This window comes from Gouania willdenowi, chromosome 13 (genome assembly GCF_900634775.1).
Source record: "Gouania willdenowi chromosome 13, fGouWil2.1, whole genome shotgun sequence".
In the NCBI taxonomy this organism is placed as follows: domain Eukaryota; kingdom Metazoa; phylum Chordata; class Actinopteri; order Blenniiformes; family Gobiesocidae; genus Gouania; species Gouania willdenowi.
In genome coordinates this window covers 20464286-20477607 of record NC_041056.1, presented here as the reverse complement: position 1 = coordinate 20477607, position 13322 = coordinate 20464286, and the positions used below count along the sequence as shown (strand labels likewise).

At 37.1% G+C, this 13322-nt stretch overlaps 1 protein-coding gene across 9 annotated transcripts in view; it reads left to right on the top strand.

Annotated features, from left to right (window-relative positions):
• The window catches only part of gria4a (glutamate receptor, ionotropic, AMPA 4a), a 116682-nt gene that overhangs the window by 93015 nt on the left and 10345 nt on the right, over nucleotides 1-13322 (top strand). For 8 of the 9 annotated variants that reach the window (XM_028465535.1, XM_028465532.1, XM_028465534.1 and 5 more), the window contains exons 14-15: nucleotides 4506-4704; nucleotides 8666-8913. In XM_028465535.1, the coding sequence (XP_028321336.1) occupies nucleotides 4506-4704; nucleotides 8666-8913 (447 nt within the window). The remainder of the gene's footprint in view (nucleotides 1-4505; nucleotides 4705-8665; nucleotides 8914-13322) is intronic. The other variant, XM_028465541.1, reaches the window with a different exon arrangement.

Sequence of the window (13322 nt, the reverse complement as noted above, 5' to 3'; positions counted from 1 at the left end):
TTTTTTTCAAGAAATTACATATTTACTTGTTTACTTGTTTTAGTGGTAAGCACCGATTTTATTAACAAAAAATTGTTAATGTCAACATCAGATCAGTGCATGGGTAACAAGAGAAAGTGAAACACAAGAGACCCATCGGATCTATTTACTTAATCCATGTATTAAAGGTAAGGATAATCCATGTTATTGTGCAGAAAAAAGGACTGTTTCAATGATGTGTTCCTTTATAATTGTCCTCCACTGCTCCATTCTCCCTGCACCGTGGATCCTGCTATCACTGTTTCAGTTAAAGCTGCATTCTTCAGGGCTACAGCTGCTGCAGCAGGAAAGGAAGAACGCTGCGCGCAAACGACACTATGTGACCGAACCGACCACTAGTTCTAAATATCTGTCTGAACCCGACTCGTCAGGTGCTACCGTCCTAAAGAGTTATTGTTTTCAGCCAAAAAACTGCACATTTCAGTAAAACACATGGCTATTTAAGCAGCCATTGTGATTTTGGGTCAGAAAAGTGTGTGCGCGTTACTGCAGAACTAGAGTAGCAGGAGCAGCAGCTCCTCCTTTTCGCACACAAACACAGCCAGACTCCCTCCTTTCCACTTACCGCCCCTTGTCGTCCGTCACCGTGTACAAGTTGGAAGCCCTCCAATTCCACAACCGAGTCCGTTGATAGCGCTGTGAGCCATCGTTTCCTCCTCAGTTCACAAGCGATGTCGGGTCTCGCTGCATAGGCTGGTGTAGCATTAGCTCAGAGTGCTAACAGCTGAGGTGTGTAAACAATGGGTCCGTGGCTCCAAGCAGTGACTCCCAACATGATCGGCAGCAGAAAAAGTAGTGTAGTTTGGGCGTCCAGTAGTGCATTCTTCATTTACATATATGGCAATGAAGTATAATATATATTTTATATTTAACCGCAGTGTTGTTTTAGCTGTTAGATAGTTGGAGAGGGAGGAGCTCACATTCTAGGAGGCGTGTATTATGTCCATGGTAGGAGGAGAGAGGATTGTCAGTAGGAGGAGTTTCGGCGTGTGCCGGGTAAAACCAAACTCGCCCGTTTTGAGCTGACTTTTGAGAAAATTTGGAATAACAAGGGAGGGAGAGAACACAACTTTTTCAACTTTGTCCCTCTGAATGAGGCTAAAGGGATGAATATCACTGTAACAAAACCATTAGAAAGTGATTTTTAATCATACCTTCCCTTTAAGTTAGTTGTGTTGAATCTTGCAGCATAATTCAGTTTTAGTTTAAAGGAAGTGCTCACGAGGAGTCCAGGTTTATCCATTCAAATACATCAAAGCTTCAAGGACATCCACCACAGTCTGTGTGTGTGGATTACTGTAAGAGGTGTGCAGAGCAGCAGTGTGTGCAGTTACTCCGAAAGGTGACAATTCATGCCAAGACAGGCCTCGGTGCACCTCTGAGCCCTCGCGCTCCTCTTTTCTCTGCTCAACTCACTTCTCCTTCAAGTTGAATCTTTTCTGTAACAACTCACTCCTCAACATTGTTACGTCCTCCAGCAGCTGCTTCCCCAAGTAATATCACTATTTATCCTCTGGTTGTATTTCAGCTGATGTGTTCATTACACAATGTTGCTGACATTAATGCGTCATTATAATGAAATTTTTTTCTTTATCGCTCATACCATTCATTTATCTTTAATTTATGTATTTAGAACATCATAATACTTTATCTGAATCACGTATAAGGTACCGTACAGGGCACACAGTGGAGAATTTCCAGTCCATCAAACAGAAAACACGTTGTAAAACATCCCCCACCTTTCTTTTGATGGCTTGATCTTTATTCTACTTGTCAGCTCAGGTCCTGCACTGTATTTTAGCTGTTTATGGGATTGCTCCATTCGAGATGTTGGATGGCATTCCTACAATGTGCAGTAAACAATTTTCCAGTTAGTTGTCTGAGTTTTGTCACCATGGTGACCATTGTGATATTTAACCCAACACATTTTCTCCAGCTCGTCAGCAGTATTATTTATCAGCAGAGGTGTGAAGAGAACTGATATATTCTACTCAAGTAGAAGTACTGTTACTTGATAAAAAATGTACTCACGTACAAGTATTTGTAAGTCATTTATCATCATATGAGAATACACAAAAAAGGACTGTTCAGAACAACTCAAGAATGTTTGACCAGAGAGACATGTAAACCCATGTAAATTTGCGATGGTAAAACAGGGGACGGGACCCAGATAAGCAAACTGCTTCTCTCGTCTCCTTTTTCAGCATGTACAAAAAAAAAAAAAAAAGTGAATGTAACCATGTTGGAAATAAACTGAATAAATAAATAAATAAAATACATAAAATACTGAAGTACAAGTAAAAAGTTGCTCAATTAAATAGTACTCAAAGTTAAAGTTACTAGTTACATTCACCCCCACTTATGTTTATTTTTGGTAATAAATCTTGCCACGGTTCCCTTCCATACAGTAAACATCTCATGTATAAACTTGAACAATTAGAACTTCATTTATTTTCATCTGTTTGTCAAAATGTACAATTCTTTTTTAAATAAAATAACCAATTAATTCAATTAAAAATAAATAAGATTCTCAGGCTTTAAGTTTAGCTACAGTACATTTATGAACTCTAAATGCTGTTTTTGATGCTGTGCATTACGTTTAATCTGATTGGTTAGCTATGATGTTATGCTTTTGATTGTTGTCTGGTCATTTCATTTTTGTAGTTTCACAATGTCCGTTGATCATTTTAAAACAAAAAAATAAAATAAAATAATTTACTCAGTAACGGTTAGGGTTTAGAAATGTAACAAATTACTTTACTTCTTTTAAAACGTACTTAAATGCATGTAAAAAAATTCTAATTTAGAAATATACTCGAAAAATTACAAGTACCCATAAAAGCAACTCAATTACAGTAATGTGAGTACTTGTAATCAGTCACATTCACCTCTGTTTATCAGCTCTGCTTCATGCTTTTCTAGTCACTTTATTGTTGCTCAGACTCCATTAGGGCTTAAAGTTATACCATAATGTAGCACCAAACCTGAGAGAACACTTTGATACTGGTTTTGTTAGGCGAGCAGCCACAGATTTGAGTATTTCCTCGACAGTTTTTCGAGTTACGTAAAATTGGACAGCTGGGTGTACTTTTTGGCAGTTTATACTCCATCACACATTTCTGTATCTCTGACAGCTGGCTGATTTTAGCCCCAAATGTACTTTTTCACTTCCCTGCTGATGTTTGTGGTCTTTTTTGGCTTAGTGCTGCTGATTAAAGACGTTCATTGGATTGTGGGATATTTCCAGTTGAAATCATCTTTATTCTGACTTTAAAGACACTTTTGAGCCTATTTAAACAGCTTTAATAGATTTATTCACTGCCGCTTCTGTCATACGCCTTTGAAGTAAATTAGCATCATCTATTTGGGAAACCTTTTTTTTTTTTTTAAACAATATGAAAGCAATTTCATATACACACACGCCATTAATGGGAGTTTATCATTTAGCCATGCTAGGCAAAGTGTCTCACCTGATGAAGCATATGGTCATTTTGAATTTGGATCAAACTGCCAACTGTAGGATAATTCAACAACCTGCTCTACAACCTGATCCACAGCTGCTCAGTGGAATGTAGGAACTGTCCAATGTGTCCTAAACACTGATGGTGTGCTACATCTTCAAAGTGAAATAATGCACATGTGGATGTGCATATATAGTTAACTTTAAGCCAGGGGGGGAAACAAAGTGGGATGTTTATTTTCAGCAGCTAACTTTTCAGAACAGATTCCGTTTTAAATATTGAATATAAACAATATTTTTCATCAGTCTTTTGTGGCGTATCACAGACACTGCATTTTCTATCTAGCCTGTGTTTCGGTGAAAGTCGTTTGAGTATCAAACAGATAGACTTGTGGAATGATTATGCAAAGTTACAGTAATATATGTACAGTATATATAATATGCAGATGCCAGACACATGGAGCCTTTGTTTGAGTTTGATTGATTGATTGATTGATTTTGCTTTACACTATACCCTATTGTGCAAACAACTGAGCTTTGGAAACAGTTGTTAGTGTGAAAAAGTATGTTTTTTTTTTCTTTTTTTTTAATTTGAGCTTTGCAAAATTCTTGAAGAAAAGAAAGAAAATAATTTTTTAAAAAAACAAAAAAAAAAAAAAACAGGCGGAAAAGGTAGTGTTTTGTGTTGCTGCTGAGCTAAATGTGTGGTCCTGAATGGAAATGTTATATATCCAGGTGTTGTGTCTTTTACATGCTTGTGTAAAAAAATATATATAGATATTATTATTATTGCTGTTCTTGTTTTATTGTAAATCATATCAACAGAATCATCCAAGTGTCATCAACTTTTATCAATATTCCATTTTATTTTTCTATTTTTTATTTTTATTTTAAGTAAATCCACCTATTTTTCTTACCCGTAAACCCTGCTCTCCTTTTGGCTTCTCCTGGTTCACGTCCTTCTTTGTTTTCTTTAAATAATTCCCTCCTGTTCTCTTCTCTGTAGGTCCCTGTCTGGGCGGATTGTTGGAGGTGTTTGGTGGTTCTTCACTCTTATCATCATCTCATCTTACACAGCCAACCTGGCTGCCTTCCTTACAGTTGAGAGGATGGTGTCACCAATAGAGAGTGCAGAGGATTTGGCCAAACAGACAGAGATTGCATACGGGACCCTGGACTCAGGCTCTACTAAGGAGTTCTTCAGGGTATGAACTCACACACTCTTCTCACCTACTTGATTCCCTTAGAGATTTTAGGCTTTTAGAAGAAAGACATAAACTGTTGTTGACTTGGGGCTGATAGAAGGCTATAATGTCTCTCTGGGGACAGAAGTGTTGCTTTCACTGCTGATATTTTTAATCCTGCTAGCCTTGGTTTTTATTTGTTTTCATAATCCAGAAAGCCTAGATTATACATTGATAGCTCCTTTCCATCTTGCACAAAACAAGCAACTCACAAAGCAACAACGGAAACACACAAAATAAGAGAAAAATATGCTGAATAGTAAAAAGAACAGACACACAGCAAGAAAATTACACCAAATACACACACTGTAAGAGAGAAAAAAACTTACCATTACCAGCAACACACAAAACTACAACAAAGGCACACTAAATGACAGAAAACTATACAAGATCACTGCAAAATAGACAAAGATAACAGAGAAACATACAAAACTACATAAGACACGACAACAAAAACACACACTGAGATAGAATATTTTAAATAATATCAACAACACACAAAAACAACAACAAAAAAATGCCCAATAAGAGAAATATATACTGAATAATGAAAAAAACAGACAAACAACAACACAATACACAAAATAATGATAGAAAGAACATTAACTGGCAATGCAAGGACCAATCTTGGTCCCACATTAGGAGGGAGATGACCATAAATTATAAAAACTATAGAAACGAATACATTCAGAAAGCACTAAATACTGTTTCATTCCGCATATTTACAAAATGAGATTCTTTAAAATGTGTGTTATCGCTCATTCATTCCATCATTATGGTCTATAGTTGTTTTTTCATAGAGTTAAAATGTAGTATTCGGACATAAGGGGGGTACTTGAGCCCAAAATGTTTGAAAACCACTGGTTTAGACAAAAGAATAAATCTCTAAAAGTATAAGAACGATATACAGTTGATAATGTAATAGTGTCAGTATCAAAGAAGGCTTTTTCTACAGTTCTGTGCTTCTGTGGAGCAATGGTTTGTGTTTGTAATGCAAAGACAACCTGGACAAGGTGTAGGTTGAAAGTAATGTAAAGGCATACAATACACTGTACTACACTATGACAATGTCTTAAAGGGAAACATAACAGTGAAGCTATAATGTTGGAACTCAAGTGCAACTATAACAGGAAAGCTCAGCAAGACAGAAGCAATCAAAAAGAATAAAGGATTGGATAAGATTTGGGAGAAAATTAGGTTTGGTTCAACAGTTGGGCTCCAACACTTAAATAGCCCAAAACTTTGATTGATGTGAAAATCTTTCTGAAGACAATGGTCCATGCCAGAACCCTTCAATCCACCATTAAATCTGAAATTTTCCGTAGCAAAATCGACATAACATTCAAGATAATCCAATAGCGTAAAGTTACTCAACAGAAGAAGGAATCTTAAAGTGGTCCCTTATGTAACTCCTGATTCTTTTAAAATATAAAGAAAAGTAGATATCAGGAAGGCAGATACTAGTTACTTTTGAAGCCCAAAGCGTTATTAAAAGGTCTTGCTAAAGATGCAGCAAGGACGTGTGACTGATGACGGTATAAACTGAATTACCAGGTCCCAGGCTGGAGAACGGGAACAAATGGATTGATCTTAATCTCAAACTGAATGGGGCTTATATTTTTTTTGAGTGACGCTGAAACATCCAGCCTTCACTTTATTTGTAATTTTCTTTCTTGATGCCTTCCTGTCAAAGTAGACTTTGCAGATTTACTGAACATTTGGTGGAAACAATTTGTCTCAGGTAATATTAAGTGGCAATGTGTTTGTTTTTCCCAATCTCTGTGACATTGAATTCATGAAAGCAGCAGCGTAGAGGTGAATTTAGCCTAAAGAGGACGAGACTAGGGCTGGAGCGTATGTTACAGTGAGTTATTACACTTTAATGCAAAGCAGGATAGAATAGCAAGTGCACTAGTTGCCCTTAGGGAACCTAACCCTTGACCTTTCCATCTTTGATGGTTTGATGGTTTGATGGAAAAGTTTATTCAAGGATTAAAACCAGCAAAACATTCTCTCAGTGCAAAAACCTGATACTTCATTTGTAAGAAAATAAAACCAGTCCTATTACACAATTCTTTCCTTTATGATATGAAAAAATGGCTGGACAATCAAGCATTACAAGTACTGTTTGTATTTGGGAGGACAAGGAGGCAGTGGTGAAAAGGGTCCGGTAGTGGGAAACAGTTTGTGATCCCATGAATGGCTTTGGCATCATCAACATAACGAGCGGGCTGATATCTACAGAGGGTGAAAAAGCAATTTACTCTCTCGCAGCTGAGGGAGATTCACAACCTCCATTAATTATCTGTGTGCACGTTTGTGTGTGTGTAAGTTGGTACATTAAGTGTATTTGTAAGCACACGTGGCATAACATGAACATTCTGTACCGCAAATGTTTCCTACACATCCTGCGTCTGTGTGCGTACGCGTGTGTTTCCTCCTTTATTGGTAAAAATCCTTGACAAAGTCGGAGCATATTGTCTCACATCTGTCCCTCCAATGTTACACACCTGCTTGATGCACACAGAGCTTTCATCCTCATCATTACCACCATTGTAAATGTTCTGAAAGGACTAGAGGCTAAGCATATCTATAAGAGGAATTGGCAGACAGTGAGAAAGAAAAGGGGGAGAAGGGGTGAGGGCGGAGCGTTCGTGTCCTTTTGGATCTGTGTGACATTATTATGGGATCGGTGTCCGTCATGCTCTACAAACACCCTCAGTAAACCATGCACCGCATCCCCCTGGTCCTATTTCAGTGGCCGTAGTGACTGGCTTGTCTCCCACTAAATAACACTTCATCACCAGGAGAGGCACAGAAGAAAGAAGACAGTTTGACTCCTTTGCTATAATTTTCCCTCTCGAGTTCACACACAAACACTGGAGGGAAGAAAAAAGAAAATCTATTGACACGTGTACTAACGTCTCATGTACAGATAAGCACAACAGGGAGTGGTATAGGATTTTCACAAACTTTCCTTTGATAACATGATTTTAGATTCCCTGTTGTACACGGCAGCTCAGATTTTACTTTGAAACTCGATTTTTTTTCCCAGGAAGATCGATGTTTGACTTGTCAAGGGAGACACAGTGTACATTTTAAATGTACTATAAATGTCCTTTTATGCCAGAGGGCTAAAATAAAGGATGGAGCATAAGTCTCAATCAGCAGTGTCATTTTCATTCAAGCACTTTTAAGAGTGAAAAATGGCAACAGTAAATTCCTCTACAATAGATCAAACCTTAATTTGGCTCAAATTATAAAACCAATAACTCATTTAAACAATGTTAAATGTTTTCTAGTATCATTTTAACTTAATAAAAATAAAAATTGGATTTTTTTTTTTTAAATGTATTATTGTATGAACCATGTGTGTATTTTTAATTATATACTAAAATTACCCTTCTTTTTTAAATGTATATAAGATAAAAGTACATATACCACAATGCTAAACAATATTCATGTCTTATCAAATCAAACCAATATTATTTGATTTTGTTTTCCTTCATCAAAAATGTTTAGCTACATTCAAAACTTTTTAAATTTATGAAATCAATAATTTATGCAATTTTAATATAAAATAGTTGGGGGTTTTTTTTCACACATTTGAAATCATCTCAGGATCAGTACAGTTGTTCGTCTTTGTAAAAAAATATTATTATATTATGTACTCTAGAGTACAATTCTTCAACCATAATGTTTTTATCTTTTCTAGCTAAAAATTTATTTCCAGTAAGACTAGGTAAATAATTGTTTTTTTTTTTTTTTTTTTGCTTATTCATGCAATTTTCCATGTTTTTAATTATGCCCAATGATCTATCAGATCTTTATCCCCATAATCCCTTTACAGTCACCTAACTCTTGCCAGACCCTATACCAAAATAATATATTTCATTCTCATCTTGCCTTTTCTTTGTCCCAGAGGTCAAAAATTGCTGTATACGAGAAGATGTGGTCATATATGAAGTCTGCTGAGCCCACTGTCTTCACCAAAACTACGGCAGAGGGCGTGGCAAGAGTACGAAAGTCCAAGGGGAAGTACGCCTTCCTCTTGGAGTCCACCATGAACGAGTACACTGAGCAGCGGAAGCCTTGTGACACCATGAAAGTCGGGGGGAACCTGGATTCCAAAGGATATGGCATTGCTACTCCAAAAGGCTCACAGTTAAGGTGGGTGGAGTAGTGTAACAATAGGAAACAGTAACAAGGCTGATACTGTACTATTGCTGCGATATTCCACCTACCCTGCTGTGCCTTTTATACTATTATTACTAAATCCACCTTGTCACTGCTGCATGGTGAAAGCATATCGACCCAAAAGTTTAAATTATTGCTCATACTTAACAAACTTTAAATGTGTTAATGCAGGAGATATCCACCCTATTCCTTGGAGCTGTGCTGTAAATAATCGATATAATCTTTCTACAATAACTTCCTTAACATCAAGATAAAATATTACCCTCTAAAATGTCCCCTCTGAGCCCGTGTAGGTGTTGGGCTAACAGCCTGAGAGGAAGCTAACGTTCATTGCCCGTATTCACAAAGCATCCTAAGGCTAAAAGTAGCTCTTAGTGATGTCACTCTTAGAATTTTTCCTTGTTCAGATAAAAGTAATTCACAAAGCATCTTAGGCCCTAAGAGAGCTCCTAATGTGAAAAACTGTTAGGAGTAGTGAGGAGGACTTTTAAGAAGCCTAAAAGTGTCTGAAACAGAGAGATATTCTCTGTATGTTTAACAACAGTGGTTTAATAATAAGACGCTACTGGCTTATATTTACTATTACTATTATTACTATTATTATTATTATTATTATTATTATTATTATTATTATTATTATTATTATTATTAATATTATTATAGTGTTTCTGGTTTGTTTTAGTTTTTTCACACCATCCACCAAGTTGTATTGTTTTAGACTCTTATTGGCAATAAAACTATTCTAGATTCTGGCTTTTCTCACACAGCGTAATGTAATAGCAGCCTTGTATTACTTCGTGATTTGTTCGCTCCCTTCTGTGTGCAATAATCTCCGCCCTCGCTTTGATTGCAGCAGGTAACAGCGCTTCACACTTCTTGTGTGTCTTGCGCCACAAAGGAGAGGGAACGATGTATTGATTAGCAGCGCCAGCGATCACAGTAATCACTGACAGCTGTGTCTGCTCCATTATTAACATCAAATACATAAAGCGGTAAATATGCCAACGTGGACAGTTAACTAAGTTAATCAATGTAATAATCGGCATGTGAATGAGGTTCAAACATTTTAAGCCGTGTGTCGGGGGGGTCCTCCCAAAAACACTCCAAAGAGTTGGCAAAAGACAGGCGTAGTCAGAAGATTTAGTGAGGTTGAATTTATTTACATGTGGCCTCCAAAGGTGTCGCACAAGAAAACAATGATGAAAAAAAGACTATTTACAATATTTACAATGAAACAAAAAAGAAACAGGCTGAATAAAAGTCATTTCGTGACTCATCAGACCAACTCAGTCATCAAACCTGGTGTTACCTGCTCTGTAACGCAGAACCAACTCTCCCCACTAGGCCATAGCAGCCTGTATTTAAAGCAAAAGCCCCTCCTACTGGGTGTCATCAATTTCGTGATTTATTTTCCCCATTGAATAGTTTGTTGTAAATAAACCAACATTTTAATCCCCATCGATAATTTATAGGTTTTTAATTACCTATTTCAAATTAAATTAAAAACAAACAAAATAAGTCTTATTTTCCCACAGGAACAATTACTATATCAATTACCAATTTAATTTAATTTTGCTGAATTAAATTGATTTCACGCTTACACATTTCTTAAAGTATGATCCGTTGATTTTATTCTTCATTCATTATTAGGAGTTTCTTCTCTAACAACCAATGACAGCTTTTAGCTGCATCATACCCAGAAACAGGGTCAACCACACCTCCTCACTAGGATAAAAAAAATCTCAGTTGCTCTCAGAAACTTCCTGAATCACTTTTAAGCCAAGATTCCTTGCTAGGAATTTTTAGGCTACGTTGGGAGCTTCCTGAGAGGACTCTGAGAAGCTTCGTGAATACGGGCACAGGTGTTGGAAAGATTAAAAAAAAAAAAAAATTTAAAACAGGACCAAGATGGATAACTTTAGACAGGAAAGCCAGAAAATTTTTCTGGAGATTTGAGATTTGAAGAAACTTAGTTGTGAACCAATTACTGACTGAATTGTGAGAAACATTACTAATGCTTGGTGAGTTTAATGGATGATATTTTTACTTGTGGAGAACAGTAATTTGGATTCCCTACATGTCTTGTTGGAATCGACAATAAGGCTGACTTTGACTTTTGACTTTTTTGACATATACTTTATAAAATGTATTTGTATGTTAATGACAACCATGGTGGCTCACTTCCCGGCATAATGTGCTGCTCTAAGGTTGTTCGTAAGTCCACTGCCTGTAGTGTCGAATTGAAAACATTTATTACTTAATGATCTATAGTCCCTGTGTCAGATCAGCCTTTCATTAACGAAGCTTAGCTAATCTTATTGTATGGTTCGTAAGGTGCTGTCCACTCATTTGCTTTAAAAATGACAGTTAGCATTAGCATTTGACTTGGCAAACTCTTGTAAGAGTTCAGTATAGTGGAAGCTGCTCTTGTCTGTTTAAGGGAATCATAAGTGTGAGGAATAAGGTGGATAAAAAAAGCTCTTTTTGAATTTGATCTATTCAAATGATGAAAACGCATGTGTCGTATGGTTTCATTTTGCAGCATTAAAAAAAAAGAGAATGACACTGGATGTGGATGTGCTGTGTGTGTTTCATCAAGTGTCCTGTTTGCTTGCTGTTTTATTTTTGATATTTTTCTTTATTTACTGTACCTTTGTTTGCTCGTATCTGTTTTCTTTGGTTGCACATGGTTCTCTTCTACCTTACATTACAGCATGCTTCGTCTCGTGTCTCTGCTCTCCAATTCTTGTGCTTGTGATCTTTTTTGTGTTGCTTTTTCTACTGCTCTTTTTCTCCTCAGGGCCACCTTTAAGGTAACTCTGTTTCCTGTGACTGTGTCCGTCTCGTGTCTCATCGTCTTGGTTCATCTTGATGTTGAATATGATTGATGATGGAAGAAATGCATTGTGTGCGAGGAGGGGCAGAACATCAGACTGTTGCCACAGCTTTCAGAACCACAAAGGGGGAATTTATAGACAAACAGGAGGCACATATAGAGAAGTAAACAGGAAGTCGAGGGGGCTGACTCATGGGGGGACTTTTAGGTAAGACTTAGAGACACGCAATCACAAAGTAAAAGAATTGTTTTGCATATTAAATCAAATTGCTTGGTAGTTAATGATACACCACCCTGGGATGTTACGTTTTCTTTCGTCTTTTTAGGTAATAAATGCAGAAACAGTCTGAAATGGAGAAAAAGAAGGAGAAAGTCATTACTGGTAAAAATCTTCCGAAGTATTACATTTCGTTCTTTATTCAGCAAACACATGTTTCTCTGGCTTGGTAATGTGAGCCTACAGTGACAGTCCCAATATTTTTCATTGAGCTGTGCTGGCAATGCCTATAATCCACTTTCCAGGTTGATGTCACAGCAGCATAGAGATACACTGCCTTTTCAATGTGACGAGTGCCAACTGTGGTAAAATAATTGACTAAATTCAGCAAAGCTGCATGACTTACTCTCTTCTCTCCCTCCATCTCTCTTTCTCAACATTTTTGAGTTGCCATATTAAAGGCAAAACACAAAGCACAGAAACTGCCTCAAATGTAGCCCTATAACTTCCCCTGCATGTGGCGGAAGGCGTAAAACCCCAGTCCCGAGTCAGATTGCTTCTGATCATTTTTTCAGTAAGGTTTTTCTGTTTTTGTGGGAAAAGTTAAAGACAGCATGTGGATGGCTTCCTGTTTAAAGCCCCGTAGAAAGCACATTTACAGGGCTTTCCGCTGTTGTCTCTTGCTTCTCTCAATCCTCGGAAAAACAGCCGCGTTCATGTGTGCACGCCAGGTGAGCCTGCCTCTCCTCTCTGTGCTCTAATCCACAATAAGACTCCATGATAATGATGAGAAGCATGAATGAATGCTTTAATGATGATTATTGCTATAGTATTGTGAACTCTCTGAAGTACTGCTATTTTAGATGTGACTGTTATTCTCCTGATTGCCAGAAGTATTTTATCTGTTTTCATTCATCCCTCTTCTGTTTGTTAAATTAGTCATGGCTTTATAGATGATATCACCGCAGATTACATTCTCTCCTTCTCTAATATCAGAGGATTAACATGAGCAGGACGTTGTGTTGTATTTGTGTGAGAAAATCATTCTTACACCATCAACATCCTGCAGAGTCTAAGATGATTTTCAGACAGGAAAGCAAACAATGGGGGCTGAAAGAACCTGTAAGTGTGGAACACACTGACCTTTTTGTGCAGATTAGCATGTCTGATTACAACAGCTCAGGAACAAATGTAGAGCCAGTGAAAACAAGGGAAAGGGGAAATATATCCATGGACTGAATACACTAGTTTATTGTAGTACAACAAGTCCCTGAGAAAATAAAGAGATAAAGGTAAATGGAGAAATACAAAAGTACAGTACAAAAGCGA